We start from the raw sequence: 22,395 nt of genomic DNA on the forward strand, positions 1-22,395 counted from the left end.
CCAATGAAATTGGTACATCTGCCTAATATGATGTAGGGCCTCTGCGAGAACACAGAAGTGCGCCAACACGACGTGGTATGGACTCGACTAATATCTGAAATAGTACTGGAGGTGACTGACACCATGAATCCTACAGGGCTGTCCATAAATCCGTAAGAGTACGAGGAGGTTGAGATCGCTTCTAAAGAGCACGTTGCAAGGCATCCCAGATATGCTCACTAACGTTCATGTCTGGGGAGTTTGGTGGCCATCGGAAGTATTTAAACGCAGTTCCTGTGCTCTTCTGGTCGTGTAGGGTGTCGCATTGTCGTGCTGGAATTGCCAAAGTCCGTCAGAATGCACAATGAACACGAATGGATGCAGACAGGACGCTTACGTTGGGCGTGTCAGGAGTCTAATATCACTCCGATTGCACACGCCCCACACCATTACAGAGCCGCCAACAGCTTGAGCAGCACTCTGCTGACACGCAGGTTCCATGGCTTTATGAGTTTGTCTCCATTCCTGTACACGCCCATGCTTTCGATGCAGTTTGAAACCTAGCTCGTCCGACCAGGCAACATTTTTCCAGTCATCAACAGTCCAATGTCGGTGCTGACGGGCCCTGGCGAGGCCTAAAGCTTTGTAACAAGGGTACACGAGTGGGCTTTCGGCTCCGAAAGCTCGTATCGATGATGTTTCGATGAATGATTCGCATGCTGACACTTGTTGGCGTACCAGCATTGAAATCTGCAGCAATGTGCGGACGGGTTGCACTTCTGTCACGTTGAACGATTCCCTTCAGTTGTCGTTGCTCTCGTTATTGCAGGATCTTTTTCCGGCCGGAGCGATGTCGGAGTTTTGATATTTTCCAGGATTCTTGATATTCACGGTACACTCGTGAAATGGTCGTACGGAAAAATCCCCACTTCATCGCTACCTCGGAGACGCTGTGTCCCATCGCTGTGCGACGACTATAACACCACTTCCAAGCTCACTTAAATCTTGATAACCAGAATTTGTAGCAGCAGTAACCGATCTAAAAACTGCGCCAGACACTTGTTGTCTTACATAGGCGTTGCCGACCGCAGCACCGTGTTCTGCCTGTTCACATATCTCAGTATTTGAATACCCATGCCTATACCAGTTTCTTTGGCGCTTCAGTGTATTATTTTAGTCTGGCATACGGACAGATCCAAACAGTTTCACTGATTTTTGCACTCAAGTTGCCATGTAATTGAGACTTATCGGTATGCGAGCGACAGCACGCATATCTAACATGTTCCGGAACGTTGCGCACAAAAACGGGATTTTACAGTTCTCACCGAGCGAGGTGGCGCAGTTGTTAGCACACTGGACTCGCATTCGGGAGGACGACGGTTCAATCCCGTCTCCAGCCATCCTGATTTAGGTTTTCCGTGATTTCCCTATATCGTTTCAGGCAAATGCCGGGATGGTTCCTTTGAAAGGGCACGGCCGATTTCCTTCCCAATTCTTCCCTAACCCGAGCTTGCGCTCCGTCTCTAATGACCTCGTTGTTGACGGGACGTTAAACAGTAACCACCACCACCACCAGTGCTCATACCTCAGTAAAAAGGTTGGGTCAAGTGTTCTGCATAGCCCTTGGGCTAGGGAGCACTTGTGTACCCAAAAGAACGAACGTTTTGATGTCACTATCCTATAGTACAGGCTCACAGTAAGAATATTAAACACTTTCACTTGCTTAGACAAATGGAAACAAATTGGTTAGTACTTCTGCATTTGATGTTGTCTACAGTTTGTTTGATGGGAGTTATGAAGGCAACTTTAGTTCATGGGCAGTTCTTTCGAAAGCCCCAAAAAAGATTTTCAACTATGTTTTCTCCGCCAACAGTGGATCAAAACCCAGTCGAGGATTCCAAGATGGCTATTCCCACGACATGGCTGAAATGTTTACGTTATATTCCTAAGATCCCGATCTCGAACAACTTTGAAAATTTTCTTGATATCTTTATCCGTTTCCAATATACATAGATTCAAAGTTATTCTACTTCTATACGTAAAGACCAGTGCAGGTGACATCTTAAAAATAAATAAACGCAGTAAATTGTTCACATTATAGGCATCTATCTAGAAGAGCCATCTCTCCGTTTTCAAAAATAGATATCAGTTATTGAGAAACACCACAGACATATTTTTGGGTTCCAAAACCTAGACGCGGATTGCGAGACGGCTATGCAAAGGAAACAGCTACAATTTTTACGTTGTGTTCTGAAGTCCCCGATTTCGTACAACCTTGATAATGTTTACTCTTCCGGGATACAGAGGTTAAAAGCTACCCTATTTATACACGTAATATACGAACGTAATATTCTAAGTGAGGAGAAAACGTTGTTTATGTAGTTACGTGACACGGAGAAACATGACGTAAAGTGTCTCCGTTATCATCTGGGAACTCCATGTCTTAGTACTGAAGCACATGCAAAATTTTTTTTACACGTAAAATCCGGTATGATGTTTAAGATTAATTTTGTGGTATTTCAATTTCATATAAGTAAACTACGTAAATTTTACCAAGCAATACGTTTCTTTTTATACGGGTTACATGCCCTGCTGCAGCTGGCAAAACAAGGGAACCAGCAGATAAATTCTCCCATAGAGACACTTTACAGGATGTTTCTCTGTGTTACGTCACATAATAAACTACTTTTCCGCTTGAGACTGGTTTTTACGTTCCTGTGTGTTTAAAAGGTTCTGACTGAAAATTTTTAAGTTCCTGAGGAAGGTAGAATGAGGCAGCTGGTACCCAACTTTTCAGTCAGTATTGTAATAAGCAGGAACATATTCACCTTTTTTGTGCTCCAATAGGACTCTTTCTTGGTTTAGTTTCATACTCGTAAAAGTCTTTCACACACACATATGTTGACCGAAATAGTGTAAAGCTTCTGCAACCTTATTATGGAGAAATGGAAAGTTACCTGAAGAAAGCAATTCAAACATCCTGGACTATTTTAACGTTAAAGGGATTTGTCTTTAAAATGAGATTACCTTTCAGATCAATCAATTACATCTACGCATGCAGATGGGTACTTGCAAACGGTCTCGAAAGCAGCTCGAAAATAGATGTAAGGTTGGCAGTATGTTCAAAACGTTTTAATTTTTCACACTTTGCGTTTTCTTTAATGGTAGTGAGCTTAGGGAACTGGAATGTGTGTGTCAGAATGTGTCCCTTCTATAGCACTATTTTCTTTTAAAATGCAACCCCTTTAGAATTAGGAAGAAATTGTTTTATGTCTTGCAGTGTCTTTCTTTGTGATTGTGTATGTTCTAATTTTGTTTCCTGCGTTCCTTTTTGCCATAAATTCAGCAATAGCGGGTTTAGATTTGAAAAGTCGTTCCAGGCATGCCCCTGACTTAAACAACATACTTTCCAGTAACATACACAGAAGTGTCAAAGAAACTGATACAGGCATGAGTATTCAAATACTGATATATGTAAACAGTCAGAACATAGCGCTGCGGCCAGCAACGCCAATATAAGACAATAAGTATCTGGCGCAGTTGTTAGATCGGTTACTGCTGCTATAAAGGCAGGTTATCAAAATTTAAGTATTGTTACAATCGAACGATGGGACACAGCTTTCCGATGTAGTGGTGAAGTGGGGATTTTTCCTCACGACCCTTCCACGAGTGTACCTTGAATGTCAGGAATCCGGTAAAACATCAAATCTCCGTCATCGCTGCCGCCGGGAAAAGATCCATCAAGAGCGGCACCGATGACAGCTGACGAGAATCGTTAAATGAGACAGAAATGGGACCCTTCCTGAAAGTGCTGCAGATTTCAGTGCTGGGGCATCAACAAGTGTCAGCGTGCGGACCATTCAAGAGACATCATCGATATGGGCCGAAGGCTCACTCGTGTACCCTTGACGACTTCACGACACAAAGCTTTACGCCTAACCTAGGGCCGTCAACATCAACATTGGACTGTTGATGACTGGAAACATGTTGCCTGGAAGGACGAGCCTCGTTTAAATAGTGTCGTGTGTACGGAAATGGAGACAAACTCCTGGACCCATGGACCCTGCATGTCAGCAGAGGACTGTTCAAGCTGGTGGAGGCTCTGTAATGGTGTGGGGCGTGTACAGCTGGAGTGATATGGGACCCCTGATGTTCCCTTGATATGACTCTGAAAGGCATGTACGTAAGCGTCCTGTCCAATCACCTGCATCCATTCATGTCCATTGTGCAATCCGACGGACTTGGACAATTCCAGCAGGACAATACGACGCCCCACACGTCTGGAATAGCTACAGAATGGTTCCAGGAACACTCTTGTAGTTTTAAACACTTTTGCTGACCACCAAACTTCCAAGACACGAACATTATTCAGCATATTTGGGATGCCTCGCAACGTGCTGTTCAGGAGAGATCTCCCGGTACTCGTACTCTTGCGGATGTGTGGACAGCGGTGCAGGATTCATGCTATCATGGTATCAGTTCCCTCCAGCACTACTCCAGACGTTAGTCGAGTCGATGCCACGTCGTGTAGGGCACTTCTGTGCACTCGCGTGGGCAGTACACGATTTTAGGTAGGTGTACCAGTTTCCTTGGCTCTTCAGTTTATAAAGTCTCCATACTGTCCTTCGAAAACTGTTGCATCTGACAAGGGAATGATGCGTGTGACTTAAGAAATTTTACTGTTCGTACAATCGGTTTCTTCAAGTGCTCCATGCCAGTAAATTTAGCACAAATTGTTCCTTTATGTACAGAACAATACCGTCTGTCGATTGTTGTAATTTTGTGCACTTTCATTGTCAGCTAAATCTTTAAATTCTTTGTGTGTGGTATCTTCATGTCGTTTTGTAGTAAATTTGCCATAGCGATTGCTTATGCTATTGCTTAATGTATGTTGAGGATTCTCATTCTCAATACTTCCTCATTCATTTTGATAGGCTGGTGATGATGGGCTGCTAGACTGCCTCTTTTAACGCGAACAGCCACTTGGCCCATGAAAGTCTTTTATGTTGCTGTTGTTGTTGTTGTTATTGTTGTTCTTGTGGTCTTCAGTCCAGAGACTGGTTTGATGCAGCTCTCCATGATACTCTATCCTGTGCAAGTTTCTTCATCCCATAGTATCTACTGTAACCTACATCCTTCTGAATCTGCTTAGTGTGTTCATCTCTTGGTCTCCCTTCACGATTTTTACTCCCCACGCTGCCCTCCAAAGCTAAATTGGTGATCGCTTGATGCCTCAGAACATGTTCTACCAACCGATCCCTTCTTCTAGTTAAGTTGTGCCACAGATTCCTCTTCTCTTCAATTCTGTTCAATACGTCCTCATTATTTACGTGATATACCCATCGAATCTTCAGCATTCTTCTGTAGCATCAGTTCTGTAAAGCTTGTCTTCTCTTCTTGTATAAACTATTTGCCATTCATGTTTCACTTCCATACATGGCTACACTCCGTACAAATACATTCAGAAAAAAATTTCATACTCTTAAATCTTTACTCGATGTTAATACATTTCTCTTCTTCAGAAGCACTATCCTCGCCATTGCCAGTCTATATTTTATATCCTTCGACCATCATAAGTTATTTTGCTCCCGATAGCAAAATTCATCTATTATTTTAAGCGTCTCATTTCCTACTCTAATTCCCTTAGCATCACCTGATTTAATTCGACTGCATTCCATTATCCTCGTTTTGCTTTTGTTGATGTTCATCTTATATCCTCCTTTCAGACACTGTCCATTCCGTTCAACTCTTCTTCCAGGTCCTTCGCTGTCTGTAACAGAATTACAGTGTCATCGGCAAACCTCAAAGTTTTTATTTCTTCCCGATTGATTTTAATTCTGACTCCGAATTTTTCTTTTGTTTCCGTTACTGCTTGCACGAGATACAGATTGAATAACATCGGGGAGAGGCTACAGCCCTGTCTCACTCCCTTCCCAACCACTGCTTTCCTTTCATGCCCCTCGACTCTTATAATTGCCATCTAGTTTCTGTACAAATCGTAAATAGCCTTTCGCTCCCTGTACTTGACCTCTGCCATCTTCAGAATTTGAAAGAGAGTATTCCAGTCAGTATTGTCAAAAGCTTCCTCTAAGTCTACAAATGCTAGAAAAGTAGGTTTGCCTTCCGTTAATCTATGTTCTAAGGTAAGTCGTTGGGTCAGTATTGCCTCATGTATTCCACCATTTCTATGGAATCCAAACTGATATTCCCTGAGGTCGGCTTCTGCCAGTCTATATTTTATATCCTTCGACCATCATAAGTTATTTTGCTCCCGATAGCAAAATTCATCTATTATTTTAAGCGTCTCATTTCCTACTCTAATTCCCTTAGCATCACCTGATTTAATTCGACTGCATTCCATTATCCTCGTTTTGCTTTTGTTGATGTTCATCTTATATCCTCCTTTCAGACACTGTCCATTCCGTTCAACTCTTCTTCCAGGTCCTTCGCTGTCTGTAACAGAATTACAGTGTCATCGGCAAACCTCAAAGTTTTTATTTCTTCCCGATTGATTTTAATTCTGACTCCGAATTTTTCTTTTGTTTCCGTTACTGCTTGCACGAGATACAGATTGAATAACATCGGGGAGAGGCTACAGCCCTGTCTCACTCCCTTCCCAACCACTGCTTTCCTTTCATGCCCCTCGACTCTTATAATTGCCATCTAGTTTCTGTACAAATCGTAAATAGCCTTTCGCTCCCTGTACTTGACCTCTGCCATCTTCAGAATTTGAAAGAGAGTATTCCAGTCAGTATTGTCAAAAGCTTCCTCTAAGTCTACAAATGCTAGAAAAGTAGGTTTGCCTTCCGTTAATCTATGTTCTAAGGTAAGTCGTTGGGTCAGTATTGCCTCATGTATTCCACCATTTCTATGGAATCCAAACTGATATTCCCTGAGGTCGGCTTCTGCCAGTCTATATTTTATATCCTTCGACCATCATAAGTTATTTTGCTCCCGATAGCAAAATTCATCTATTATTTTAAGCGTCTCATTTCCTACTCTAATTCCCTTAGCATCACCTGATTTAATTCGACTGCATTCCATTATCCTCGTTTTGCTTTTGTTGATGTTCATCTTATATCCTCCTTTCAGACACTGTCCATTCCGTTCAACTCTTCTTCCAGGTCCTTCGCTGTCTGTAACAGAATTACAGTGTCATCGGCAAACCTCAAAGTTTTTATTTCTTCCCGATTGATTTTAATTCTGACTCCGAATTTTTCTTTTGTTTCCGTTACTGCTTGCACGAGATACAGATTGAATAACATCGGGGAGAGGCTACAGCCCTGTCTCACTCCCTTCCCAACCACTGCTTTCCTTTCATGCCCCTCGACTCTTATAATTGCCATCTAGTTTCTGTACAAATCGTAAATAGCCTTTCGCTCCCTGTACTTGACCTCTGCCATCTTCAGAATTTGAAAGAGAGTATTCCAGTCAGTATTGTCAAAAGCTTCCTCTAAGTCTACAAATGCTAGAAAAGTAGGTTTGCCTTCCGTTAATCTATGTTCTAAGGTAAGTCGTTGGGTCAGTATTGCCTCATGTATTCCACCATTTCTATGGAATCCAAACTGATATTCCCTGAGGTCGGCTTCTACCAGTTTTTCCATTCGTCTGTGAAGAATTCGTGTTAGTATTCTGTAAGCTTGACTTATTAAACTGATAGTTCGATAATTTTCACACCTGTCAGCACCTGCTTTCTTTGGTATTGGAATTATTATCTTTTTCTTGAAGTCTGAGGATATTTCGGCTGTTTCATACATCTTTCTCGTCAGATGGTAGAGTTTTGTCAGGGCTGGCTCTCCCAAGGCTATCAGTAGTTCTAATGGAATGTTGTTTACTCCTTGTTTCGACTTAGGTCTTTCAGTGCTCTGTCAAACTTTTTACACAGTATCATATCTCCCATTTCATCTTCACCTACATCCTCTTCCACTTCCATAATATTGTTCTCAAGTACATCGCCCTTATATAGACCTTCTATATAATCCTTCCACAGTTCTGCTTTCCCTTCTTTGCTTATTACTGGGTTTCCATTTGCTCTCTTGATATTCATACAAGTGGTTCTCTTTTCTAAGGTCTCTGTAATTTTCCTGTAGGCAGTATCTATCTTACCTCTAGTGATATATGCCTCTTCATCCTCACATTTATCCTCTAGCCATCCTGATTAGCCATTTTGCACTTCCTGTCGATCTCATTTTTGATACGTTTGTATTCCTTTTTACCTGCTTCATTTACTGCATTTTTTAATTTTCTGCTTTCGTCAATTAAATTCAGTGTCTCTTCTGTAACCCAAGGATTTCTACTAGCCCTCGTCTTTTCACCTACTTGATCCTCTGCTACCTTCACTACTTTATCCCTCAGAGCTACCCATTCTTCTTCTACTGTATTTCTTTCCCCCATTCCTGTCAATTGTTTCCTTAGGCTCTCCCTGAAATTCTGTACAACCTCCGGTTCTTTTAGTTTATTCAGGTCCCATATCCTTAAATTCCCACCTTTTTGCAGTTTCTTCAGTTTTAATCTACAGTTCACAACCAATAGATTGTGGTCAGAGTCCACATCTGCCCCTGGAAATGTCTTACAGTTTAAAATCTGGTTCCTAAATCTCTGTCCTACCATTATATAATCTATCTGAAACCATTAAATGTCTCCAGGCCCCTTCCACATCCCTTATACCATAATATCGAAGGTAAACTGCCTTCGGAACAGGCACGAACGAAGCCAAGGCAGACCTTGGTTCGGCCTGCACACTGTGAGACCCGCATACCCTTCAGAGCTATTGTTTGACTCACAGTTGCCTGTTCTGGCTTACCGGCATTCCCGTTTCAAACAACCAGGCTTGTTGTCCGACTGCAGCCTTTATGACGACTCGGGAATTCAGGTAAACGCCCGGAGGAGTTCTTCGCGGTATTCGCAAGAAAAATCGGCATGGACAGAAACTAGGGAGCACGCAGTGACGGTGGAAAGTGGCACAGAGTGAGAGCGGCGTGGGGATTTCCAAATTACGAGAGCCATCGCAGGATCGGAAATTTAAGAAGCTTGCACCAAGACTGGTAAGTGTGGTTTCCCAATGTCGATCGTTCATTGTGTCACATTGCAAACTGACAAAGATGGGAGTCCAGCGCCGTGAAGGACAGAGTGGGAGAAAGTGAACAAAAGTGGCAAGTGGGGGCAGCAGTTAGAGCAATGAGTAAGGGATGATCTATGAGCGTCATGGGTAGCAATCAGTTAGAGAGCAGTGAGGACTGACTGGCATCATCTTCTGCAGTGTCACGCTAAGTGATCTGGATGCTGGTTTACACAAAGCATTCTGATTTGCCTATTGCTGACATAGTTTCCAGACTGCAGAAAGGGTATACAGGTGTAACGAGTGCATAAAGGGCAGTGGTAATACACTTTGCAGTTACCTACTCAGTACAAGCTAGATTTCCATCTATTAGTACTCCTAAACTCTTTGCTGAGGGAGAGAAGTTGATATTTGTCCCATTTAGGATTAAATATAGTAGTGATTCCGGTTATTTCTGGCTAGTGAGCCTAAAACGACCATTTGGGTTTTGGGTGGGTGGAACTTTAACCATATTTCATGAAACCCATTTTGGCAGTGCGCACGTTTCGGTACTAAGATTCGCGATAGCTGCCTTCAGGTTTATTGGTCTTGCCCTTAGATACAACTGCAAGTCATCAGCGTACCTAAGTGGTGACACATCATTTACATACAATGGTTGGTACGTTGATTCTGGGGGCAAGGGACCAAACAGCTAAGTCGTTGCTCCCATCGGATTAGGGAAGGATGGCGAAGAAGTCCGCCGTGCCGTTTCAAAGGAGCCATCCCGCCATTTGCCTAAGCGGCTTAGGGAAATAATGATGACTGGACCTGAGTTTGAACGTCGTCCTCCCGAATACGAGTCCAGTTTGCTAACCACTGCGCCACCTCGCTCAGTGACACACAGTGATACGAGTGTTAGACATAATACTGAACGCTGCGGAACGCCTGGTACTGCCTGCCTCCATTGTGACTTTGTGGTGCCGGACATAACGCAATGATGGCGAGACGTCAGATATGAGTGACACCGCTGCAATGCACTTTGCGAGAAATTTAGGCTGTTAAGTTTGGCAAGACGAGTGTAAGAGTCGACATCGTCAAAGACTCTGCTGAAGTCTAAGAAGCACATGGTATTCACCTCTTGTGCATCCATTGCAAACTTCAGGTCGTCTCTTGCCTTTATTGAGGAAAATGTTGCGCTGCGATATTAACGGAAAGGTACTCGTCTAGTTGGTTGTTTCAGCTTGTAGTTAGGTAACTTGTAAGCTGGTGAATCACTATATGTTCTAAAACCTCGGTCAGCGCAGGAAGAATGCGAATAGGTGGCTCATAAAAAGATGCTAAGGCAACGTCCTTTTTAAGTAGTGTCTTAACTAATCTCTATTTCTGGATGTCAGGGAAGACTCTTATGGTTAACGTGAGGTTGACTTTGTTTTAGTGGGCAGTTATCGTTTAGTTATAACCTTAATCGTTTAGACGACGTCCAGTAGATGCTGATAAGGTAGGGAAGACGGCCTTTATGACGGTATTGCAAGTAACTTGCTTAAGATGGAATTTATTATAGCTAAACTCGTTTGTACCCATGAAAGGAACAATAAGTCTCTGTTTCTGTTGCGTTTCAGTTGTGATTGTAGGTAATGTGGAGTACAAGTTTAGTTCTTCGGCTTGTAAAATTGGGATCACCTGTGGTTTTTATTTTCTCAATCCCAAACCCACACAGGTTTTACCATGGGACTCACATAATGATTTATCAAAAAGTTGGAAGCTTAAGAATACGCACATAAACGGACGCGCGGCATATGGCTGTTCTTCAATATGCATCCGAGACGCCCACAATTACTATCTCCCTAAAGAATCGAGCGGTGCTGGTAATACCCTTTTACAAGGACGGTGACTGTGCCACTAGCCCTGCAGAAATTACGGGCAGTCAAGGGTATGAAAAAACGCATTGATAAGATGTGTACTAAGATCCCGGGGGAAATGATTATAAAATTCTTTTAAAGTGGTATGTGGCAGTGGGCGGAAAGCAGTTGATCCGACATCTGTCGACGATGTGGCCACAGCATGGCAATGGCTCATGTACTGCACATGTAGTGCACAGGGACTTGTTGAAACGTAGGATATGCCTAAGGGCACGTTGCACAAAATCCTACAAAACATCATGCATTGCTACCCACACCAGGTGAACCATCTCCAGGAGTTGCTTGCCGCACGGGATTAGCTGAGCGGTCTCAGGTGCTGCAGTCATGGACTGTGCAGCTGGTCCCGGCGGAGGTTCGAGTCCTCCCTCGGGCATGGGTGTGTGTGTGTTTGTCCTTAGGATAATTTAGGCTAAGTAGTGTGTAAGCTTAGGAAATGATGACCTTAGCAGTTAAGTCCCATAAGATTTCACACACATTTGATTTCACCAGGAGTTGCTTCCTGCTGAACTACCAACAAAACAAACGTTCGCTTTGAATTTCTTGCTCACATGGAAGTGGACAATGAATGGCCGTGGAACAATCTGTAGACTGACGGAGCCCATTTCCATCTTGGAGGACATGGCCAAAGGAAAATCCACATGCATATCAACCATACCACGTCATTCTCTAAACGGGGCTGTGTGGTGTGGGGTGAAGGCATCGTTTATCGTAGGGCCACATTTTCCCGAGGGGATGAGTCCTAAATAGTAGGCAGTTCAAATCTGACGTCATTCTGAGCACTGGTTCTCTTCCTACAGCCTTTGAAGTTTAATTATGGGCTCTCTGTATCTACTAGGAGCGCTCATTAAGCAATGCAACATATTTTTTGTTCGGGAAATTCCGACTGAAAAATGCAGAATTTGTTGTGGGACATTGTGGGATATCCTTGCTTCAGCCATTATAGTTTCATGAACTTCCGATAAGTGGCAGAGTCATCTGTAGCCTTCAAAATGGCGTCTCTAACGGAGGTGCGTTCCAAACAGAGATATTCTTGCCTCAGCCATCATAGTTTCATGAACTTCCGATAGGTGGCGGCGCCATACGTAAATATCAAAATAGTGTCTGTAGTGAAAGTACTTTCCAAGCAGAGAGCTGTCATTGAGTTTCTTTTGGCGGAAAACCAGTGCATCGCAGATACTCATAGGCGCTTACAGAATATCTACAAAGACCTGGCAGTGAACAGAAGCACGATGAGTCGTTGGCCAAGGAGTCTGTTATCATCGCGACACGTTTGCAAAAACCTGTCCGGTGTCGCACGTGCCGGCCCGTTGAACATAGCTGTGATTCAAATGGAACAAGAGTGAGAGGATAGAGGTAGAGAAGGCGAATTGTCGATTTCGGTTTACAGGGAGAATTTTAGTAAAATGTGGTTATCTGCAAAGATGAACACATATAGGACGCTAATGCCCCCGTTTCTTGAGTAGTGCTGGAATATTTGAGATCCACACTACGTCTGATTGAAGGAGGACATCGAAGCAGTTCAGAGGTAGTCTGCTAAACATGTTACCAATAGGTACGAACAACACCCAAGTGCTATGGAGATGCTTTGGGAACTCAAATGGGAATCCTTGTAGAGAAGGCAACGCTCTTTTTGAAATACAGTATTGTGAAAATTTAGAGAACCCGCAATTGAAGCTGAATGCAGAATGATCCTACTGCCACCATCATAAATTTCGCGTAAAGACCATGAAGATAAGATACCAGAAATTAGCAGTGATATGGAGGGATATAGGCAGCCATTTTTTCCTTGCTCTGTCTACAGTGGAAGATGGCAGGAAACAACCAGTAGTGGAACAGAGCATCCTCCGCCACGCACCACACAGTGGCTTTGTTGTGGTTGGCAGGAGAGCCAATACCATGTTACTAAAGCAGGCCGAAATGCACGCGTTTTAGCTCATGCAGGCTGGCGTGAGGTCTGGAACATGACAAGGGAATTAGAATTGAGAAAAACGGACGTAGCTGGTGGAATACTTAACTTTAATCCATTAATGACGAACGTCACTCTTGACGGTACATGATTTACAATATCAATAGAAACTGATCATAGCACCTTGCTAGGTCGTAGCAAATAACGTAGCTGAAGGCTATGCTAACTATTGTCTCGGCAAATGAGAGCGTAATTTGTCAGTGAACCATCGCTAGCAAAGTCGGCCCGACAAGTGGGGCGAGTGCTAGGAAGTCTCTCTAGACCTGCCGTGTGGCGGCGCTTGGTCTGCAATCACTGATAGTGGCGACACGCGGGTCCGATGTATACTACCGGACCGCGGCAGATTTAAGGGCTAGCAACTAGCAAGTGTGGTGTCTGGCGGTGACACCACAGGCTTGCGGAGTGCGTATGTAGGAGGGTGAGTCAAATGATAACCTTAAATTTGTAATAACAAATCGAAATTTCGCGTCGTTATCCTGTAAGTTGGTAAGTGTGCTAAAACAGCGTGCAGAATGGCCTGTAGGTGGCAGCATAGTGCAGATGTACACATACCGTCGCAGTATCAGCATAAATATGGCCGACCCATTTTCGACTTGCACCAGGGAAGAACAGCATTGTGTTATTCGGTTTTTGTGTAGTGAAGGTGTGAAACCTATTGAAATTCATCAATGAAGGAAGGTTGATGCATGATGCATATTTGCCACAGCAGCAAGTCTACGAATGGAGTAGTAAGTTCGCAAATGGTGTGACTTCAGTGGAAGATGCTCCTCGTCCAGGTCAGGCACAACGAGTTGTGACTCTGCAGAACATTGCAGCAGTTGAAACCATAGTGAAGGAAAATCGCCAAGTGACACTGAATGACATTGCAGCATATTCACAGATTAGTCATGGGTCAGCACACCACATTATGTATGATGTGCTCCAGTTTCACAAAGTGTCTTCAACATGGGTGCCATGGCAGCTGACTCCTGAAATGAGAGAACAACGTGTTGAAGCTTGTGAAGTTCTTCGGCGCTTTGAACGAGAAGGTGATGGCTTCCTTGCAAGAATCTTTGCTGGGGACGAAACCTGGGTTCACATCCACCAACCGGAAACGAAGAGAACGAGCAAGGAATGGTACCATTCCTCATCACCAAAACCAAAGAAGTTTCGAACAGAACCATCAGTAGGGAAGGTTATGCTTACTCTCTTTTGGGACGAAAAAGGCGTCCTTTTGGAGAATTACATGCCCAGAGGGACCAGTGTCGCCACTGCGTCATACACAGATCTCCCAAAAAATCATCTGTCGCCTGCAATCAAACCAAAGCGACGTGGATTGCTATCAGCCGGTGTCCTTTTGCAACATGACAATGCAAGGCCCCACACTGCCCGTGCAACAGTTGCAAGAATCACTGACCTGCATTTTGAGTGTCTTCCTTATCCACCATACTCACCAGACCTTGCCCCAAGTGATTTCCATATGTTTGGACCACTCAAAGACGCAATGGGAGTTGCGTTCTGATGAAGAGGTACGCCACGCAGTGCATGAGTGGTTGCACGGACTACCAAGATAATTTTTTTCTAAAGGAATTTATGGACTTTGTAAGCGCTGGAAGACTTGCATGGAGCGTGAGGGAGATTATGTTGAAAATTGATACAGCTTTGTACCACTTCTGCACAATATATAATATTTAAAAAAATATTTAAGGTTTTCATTTGACACACCCTCGTAGATGTAAGCACCTCTTAATCAAGGTGATTGACGGATCACAATCAGACACCTTGCTGCTCAACTAGACATATCTACTGATAGTGCTGAGACACTTATCCATGAATTTGGCTACCTGCTTGGTTCCTCGATGCCTAAAAGCCTGACAGAACACCGTAAGGGGCAAGGAAGGACCATATGTGCAGAATTGCTTCCGTGTCAATATTTTATCGAAAATCTTCACAGGCACTGAAAGAAGGGTTCATCACTTCAAACAGCAAACAAAATGGTAATCCATGGAGTGGCTCCACACCACCTCACCTCCGAAGTATAAGCTCAAAGCCCCAACCTCAAGCAGTAAAGTCATGACAACGGTGTTTGAAACTCTGAAGGGGTTATTCTGTTCGATGTCCTCGCTCAAGGTGCAGCGATAAACTGTGAGCTGTATTGTGCTACCCTCGCGAAACTGAAGAAACGGCTTTACTGAGTTCGTCGCCACCAAAATGCTGTAAGTAGGGTGTTTCGATTTTTATATTGCTAACGCCACGTAGTGCTCTGTATGATAATCACTAGCTGTGCTGTGTGCAGTCTCTGGCTGGTTGCCATTGTTGGAATATTCGCTATTGTAGTGTTGGGCAGTTAGATGTGAACAGCACGTAGCGTTGCGCAGTTAGAGGTGAGCCGCCAGCAGTGGTGGATGTGGGGAGTGAGATTGGCAGGGTTTTGAGAGTGGATGATCTGGACGTGTGTCCATCAGAGAGAGTAATGATTTTTTAACACTATTAAGATAAATACATTGTTTGTTCCTAACAAAATCTTTCATTTGCTAACTATGCCTATCAGTAGTTAGTGCCTTCAGTAGTCAGAATCTTTTATTTAGCTGGCAGTATTGCCGCTCACTGTATTGCAGTAGTACGAGTAACGAAGATTTTTGTGAGGTAAGTGATTTGTGAAAGGTATAGGTTATTGTTAGCCAGGGCTATCTTTTGTAGGGATTATTGAAAGTCAGATTGCGTTGCGCTAAAAATATTGTGTGTCAGTTTAGTGATGATCAGAATAAGTAAAGAGAGAAGTGTCTGAGTACGTTCACTTCTGCTCAGCTACTTGAAAATCAGATAACGTAAGAGTTTTATCAGCACAATAATTCATTAAATTTTCTAAGGGGGCGTTTCAATGCCAATGAACGTCTCCTTCTATGTGACAGCACACGGCCTCATGCACCCTACAGCCGGAGAGGCAGCATGTGGATGATGGGAAGGTCACTGATGCAGCAAGACGTTGGCTCCAATGGCGACCAGTAGAGTGATATCACACAGGCATACAGACCTGCTACTAAGGTGGCATAAGGTCATCACACTGAACTGACACTTTGTTGAAAAATAGGGTTTTGTAACCAAAACAGTGCGGAATAATATGGTTTCAAATGTTGAAATGTGTGTGAAATCTTATGGGACTTAACTGCTAAGATCATCAGTCCCTAAGTTTACACACTACTTAATCTAAATTATCCTAAAGACAAACACACACACCCGTGCCCGAGGGAGGACTCGAACCTCCACCGGGACCAGCCGCACAGTCCATGACTGCAGCGCCTAGACAGCCCGGCTAATCCCGCGCGGGAATAATATGGTTAACTGGAATCCTGTACGAAACCAACCAGATTTCGGAAGAAAAGGTGTTGAATTACTTATTGAATGCCCCTCGCGTATTACAAAAACTCTACCGCCAAGTTTGCCGCCTGTACCTGACAACCGTGGCGCTGCCCTTGAGCGACGCCCAGTGCAGGTGCGTCCACCTGCCCTTCGGAGGCCCGCGCCTGGCGGCCAGCAGCTGGCGCACCGCGGGCACGTTGGAGGCCTCGGCCGCCAGGATGAGGCGCCGCAGCGGCCAGTGCACATCGCCGGTGAGCTCCTCGAGCACCTGCACCGTCGCCACCTGCTCGTTCCTGCGCGCCAGCTCGCGCGCCGTCCTGCCGTCGGCGTCGCGCGCCCAGGCGTCGGCGCCGGCGTGCAGCAGGATGCGCGTGGCGTCGACGGCGCCGTGCGCCACGGCGGCGTGCAGCGCGGTGCGGCCGCGGCCGTCCCGGGCGCCCACGTCGGCCCCCGCCTCCACCAGCAGCCGCACCGCCGCGTCGCGCCGGCGCGCCGCCGCCACCTGCAGCGGGCTGCGGCCGCCCCCCTGCAGCGCCACGTTCGCCAGGGCAGGGTCCACGGAGAGGGCGAACTGCAGCAGCTGCAGGTGCCCGCACTCGCACAGCTGCTCCATGATGCCGGCGGCGTGCTCGGGGTCACTCAACTTGGCTCTCGTTACTTCCAGGTGCTTCCGAGGTAAGCCTCCTTGCAGCAGAATTTCCACCCATCCCCAAGCGTGAGTTTCTTCGGCGAAGCGCAATGGACTCCACTTCAGTATCTCTTTGGCCGACAGCTGCTTCTCCAGCACTTCCGTCACGCCGGCATTCCTGAAGTGTATAAGGTTTCAGCATAAGCTCATAGCGATTTTTCGAAAGTTTAGTAAACACTCGTAACAGAGACTGTAGGCGTCAATAACATATTCTCTATCACTGTTTACAACATTCTGTCAACCCTGGCGTAACTTTTCGATTCCAAAACTATAGAAATCATGTAGTTTTGAGGCGGAAAACTCACAGAACCTTGAATGGAGTGCATTTTCATCCAGAAAGGAAGTTCCTTCAAGGTAGTTCGATGGAGAGTGAAAAAGATGAAAATCTGAGACCGCAAGATCAGTCGAATAAGGTGGGTGTGGAATCACTTCGCAACCCAACTACTATACAGGGTGGTCCATTGATCGTGACCAGGCCAAATATCTCACGAAATACGTGTCAAACGAAAAAACTACAAAGAGCGATAGTTTAGCAAACACAATAGATACTCGTAACAGAGACTTTAGGTGTCACATTCTATTTCACTATTTACTAGGGTACCTTTTGGATTCCGCGACTATGGAAATCACATGTTTTTGAGGCGGAAAACTGGCCGAAGTGGCTGAGCGGCTCTAGACGCTTCAGTCTGGAGCCGCGTGACCACTACAGTCGCAGGTTCGAATCTTGCCTTGGGCATGAATGTGTGTGATGTCATTAGGTTAGTTAGGTTTAAGTAGTTCTAAGTTCTAGGGGACTGATGACCTCAGAACTTAAGTCCCATAGTGCTCAGGGCCATTTGAACCATTTGAGGTGGAAAACTCGTAGAGTCATGAACGGAGTGCATTTTCATCCGGAAAGGAAATTCCTTCAAGGTCGTTCGATAGAGAGTGGAAATCTGAGACCGCAAGATCAGTCGAATAAGGTGAATGTGGAATGACTTCGCAACCCAACTACCCTATGGTTTTTTATGTCAGTCTAGCAGAATGTGGGAGTGCGATATTGTAGAGAAGCATCGTTTCACGCAGTCTTCCTGGTCGTTGTTCTTAGCCTGCATCTGCAAGACGTGTCAGTTGTTGACAACAATTGTCAGCAGTGATGGTTACACCTCAGGCAAACAATTCTTAGTATACCATACCGTCGCTGTTCCAAAAAATGTTCAGATGTGTGTGAAATCTTGTTTTGTATGGGTTCAACCATTGCCTTATTTGCCTTAGTCAGTAAAAACTAACATTTCTTGTCGGCAGCAACGATACAGCATAGGGAATGATCAGCGTCGTTCAAATGGCTCTGACCAGTATGGGACTTATCATCTCAGGTCATTGGTCCCCTAGAACTTGAGTTAGAACTACTTAAACCTATCTAACCTAAGGACACCACAAACATCCATGCCCAAGGCAGGATTCGAACCTGGGACTGTAGCAGTCACCCAGTTCTGGACTGAAGTGCCTAGAACCGCTCGGCCGCCGTGGCTGGCGATCAGCGTTGTCTGCGAGCCAATCAGTGACGAGCAAGCAGAGATGCTTGTTAAGTGATTTTGGCTTAGAACAAGCGGTAACCACACACACGATTTTCGCATCTTTCGCATCGCATGAAAATGTTGCACGATGGCGGAATGATCACGGTTCATCACATTTACCATTTCTCGAGTACACTGATGTTGATCATTGTGGATTAATTCACGTAAACGATCTTCATCAAAGGCTGAAGATCTTCCTGAACAGAGTCACTGAAGTCAAAATGATCCTCCGTCCAATGGCACTATCTGCATACAGGGCGCAAATGTTTGTGGCTGTGTCTGCAGTTGTCAGCTCTCTACTGAACTCAAACACAGGAATATGTCGGAAATGTGGCCGTGCGGTTCTAGGCGCTTCAGTCTGGAACCGCGTGACCACTACGGTCGCAGGTTCGAATCCTGCCTTGGGCATGAATGTGTGTGATGTCCTTAGGTTAGTTAGGTTTAATTAGTTCTAACTTCTAGGGGACTGATGACCACTGGTGTTAAGTCCCATAGTGCTCAGAGCCATTTGAACCATTTTTGTCCGATTTCTCCACTTGGCATTCAATTTTCTAGCATCCACAGCTCCACTCACTATCTTCAAATGACAAAATGACAATATGTAAACTTAAATGGCAACACTGAACTAAAAATAAAAGATTACAATCTATTAATAAACCCATAGCAACCAGAGAACGAACTTGCAAAACCCTAAGAATTTATGCATCAACCTAATTATAAGAAATCATACATCACTATTCACTGTTAATTTAGAAAGCATTTCTTTCCTTGACACGCCATTTTCGAAAGTGCCGCCTTTGAAGACGATGCTAAGCCAGATACAAGGATTATGGGCGTAAGCAGAATATGGAGAGGTCTTCTAGCAGCCACGAGGACACGAAGGTTGCGCAGGGCTGTGCAGAATGTTGTTCAGAAGGGAGACGGGTTTTATTCCTTGGCTACTTGGTGGGCCTTGAGACTGGCGTTACACCACGAGATTTTCGGAAAAACATCATCCACACAATTTCTAACGTTGCAAGAGCCAACGAGTGTTACAATTAACTCACAGTCAGCTTAACAGCTCATGCATCGAAGTTGCTGACAAGAATAATATACAGGAGAATGGAAAAGAAAATTGAAGATTTGTTAGAGGACGATCAGTTAGTCGTTAGGAAAGACTGAGAGGCAGTTATAACGTTACGGTTGATAATGGAAGCAAGTTTGAAGAATATGGAAAAAAAGCGTTCGACAAAAAAATGGTACAAGATGTTCGAAGTCCCGAGAGAAGTAGGGTTAAGCAATTGGAAAAGAGGGATAATTCAATACACAGGTGAACCAAGATGGTACAATAAGAGTGGAAGACCAAGAACGTAAGGTGTAAGACTGGGATTTAGTCTTTCGCCCCTGCTGTTCAGTCTATACGTCGAGGAAGCACTATGCAACATTAAACTCAGTGACATTAAACAAAAGCTCAGAGAGCAAGTTAGGGAGTTGACAGGGAAAGTCACGGAGCAGGCGCAACAGCAAGCCAAAACCCTGACATACGCTGCTGCACTAGCGACTGCTCCCGAAGAACACAAACAGATAGAGGTTGTTAAGGAGAAGCAAGCGACCACTCTATTCATTAAGTCAACGAGTAACCAGGACACTAAAGCGGTGAAACAGATACTAACTCAACACATTAACCCCAGACGGGATAACTTACACATTAAGTCGATCCACAACACGAAAACGGCAGCGATAGTCGAAGCATAGACAATATTGCGTGTAAAGAGCCTAGAAAGAGGAAACAATTGGCTGTCTTTCGTGTAACAGACACAATCTCAGACCAGGAATTTCTGGAGTGCCTGTACGAACAGAATTTAAGCAGTGACTTCACGAAAGACGAGTTCGACAGAGAAGTTAAGATCCGATTTCGTTCAGGACCAAAGGGCAAAGGGTATAACCACCATGTCTTGGAAGTAATGCCCAAACTTTGTTGGTATCTGACGATAAGAGAGAGGGTCTACGTAGATTACCAGTCCCAAACTGTTAGGGACTTCACAGCAGTTAGTTTGTGTTACAACTGCTGTGACCTAGGCCATACTACAAAATGTACAGAAAAAGGCGCGACCTGTTCAAGGTGTGGAAAGAAGGCTCACAAATGCGCTGAGTGCAGAGCGTCAGAGCCCATTGATTACATCCCTTGTCGAAACAGAAATCGAAGGTGCAACAAGAGTAAAGCCGGTGCCTGGCAACTGAACGCTCACACGTGACAATTGAGAAGTGAACAACCTCTGACAGTCCAATTCATACAACTCACCTTCCGCAAGAAACCCTAACTATTTGCGTGCAATATTATGGCGTAAGAGGCAGAAACTACTACCAGACGACTACCCCAACAATGGCCATATTCCAGCCTTGATACGTAGCACAAACCTGGAAGACAGCTACCATGCAATAACCGAATATATCGACGAACTTGCAATTACAGGACAAATGTTACCTGACGCAGCTAGACTCATAAAAAGACAAATACTGTACTGGGTCACGTTTCGGACGACACTAATGAATAAATAGATGAGCTCGAAGACGAACTGTTAAGATTAGACACTGAGACTGACACCCAAAATGCTGACATACAAAGGAATCATAATATACACGACCAGTCACCGCAATTGTACATAAGAGGGTCGCCGAGGAACCTAGATTGTTCATCTTCTCCAGTGCGGCGACGAACCTACGACACCTCTAAGTGCAAAGGACGCATGAAACCCGTATAGTTCATTCAAGGTGAGACCCTGAATCCGGCGGTGCCTGACATACCCGACACTCAAGCTACGAAAACAAACACACAATTGAATGACACTCAGGACCATGACCAATCAAAACGCAAAATATCTCACCCTGACCAACCCACGGATGAAGACGACGATGACCACTGCTGCCCTTGCCCCAACAACTGCAGTGTGCACAACAATAACCACCTAAATATCAATACCAACCTTGAACACGTGACTACGCCAGATCACACTGTACAGGTCACTACACCAGTTGACTCTGGACAAGTCGCTAAGCCAGCTGATGCTGAAAACGTCTAACAAAGAGACGTAACAGCTGCTGCAATTAATGACCACAAATCGACAAGGTAAATACAACAAATATCACATAATAGTAAAGTGAAAGAGAACTCACCACAACACACCCTAGATAAATCGCGCAAAATACACACCAGATTCACAACTGTTATCGAAAAACTACACTCACATAGGAAAACTAAAATTAGGGCCATAGAGATGGTCCACCACATCAGTCACCGGGTGCTTCAACATCCTGTGGTATGAGTGTACCTCCGCCTCCCCCCCCCCCCCCACACACACACACTGAAATTACCCGTTCATCACCACAACCGTCGAGCACGGAGCCAGCAGACCCTCCTACAGCAATCAACAAGGGCACCAACCAGGCACTCCCCGCTGAAGTGCACGACAATGCTGTTGCACCGTCACGACAGACCAAGATGGTGACGGAAGCGACACAGGTCACCGCCAACACTAGTTTTAATTACGATAGTGTAGACTTAAATCTAAAATTAAGTAGATTGGGAAAAAAGGGAGATTCTAGAAACGGCACAGCCAATGCTTATACGCACATTACATCCATACAGTGACTCTGTTTTCTTTTATACATCAGAACGAACAGACCGAATTGTGTTTAAGACTGAAAATATCCCGATGGACTCCGATAAACTGTTACACCAACTTCTGCTGGTGTGTGCCCGTAGGGAGGAACAGTTTGATCCAGATAGGATGTACAAGGATCAAGTAAGGGCTCATGGGAGGACGTACTTCGACCGTAGTCTACATCTACATTTATACTCCGCAAGCCACCCAGCGGTGTGTGGCGGAGGGCACTTTACGTGCCACTGTCATTACCTCCCTTTTCTGCTCCAG

At 44.7% G+C, this 22,395-nt stretch overlaps 1 protein-coding gene across 1 annotated transcript in view; it reads right to left on the minus strand.

Moving 5' to 3' along the window:
* LOC126336077 (ankyrin homolog) overlaps nt 1-22,395 on the minus strand; it is a 57,842-nt gene that overhangs the window by 8,394 nt on the left and 27,053 nt on the right. Inside the window, exon 2 of the mRNA XM_049999557.1 lies at nt 16,333-17,046. Coding sequence (XP_049855514.1) covers nt 16,333-17,046 — 714 coding nt within the window. The remainder of the gene's footprint in view (nt 1-16,332; nt 17,047-22,395) is intronic.

Source organism: Schistocerca gregaria, chromosome 2 (genome assembly GCF_023897955.1).
Source record: "Schistocerca gregaria isolate iqSchGreg1 chromosome 2, iqSchGreg1.2, whole genome shotgun sequence".
NCBI classification, from domain to species: domain Eukaryota; kingdom Metazoa; phylum Arthropoda; class Insecta; order Orthoptera; family Acrididae; genus Schistocerca; species Schistocerca gregaria.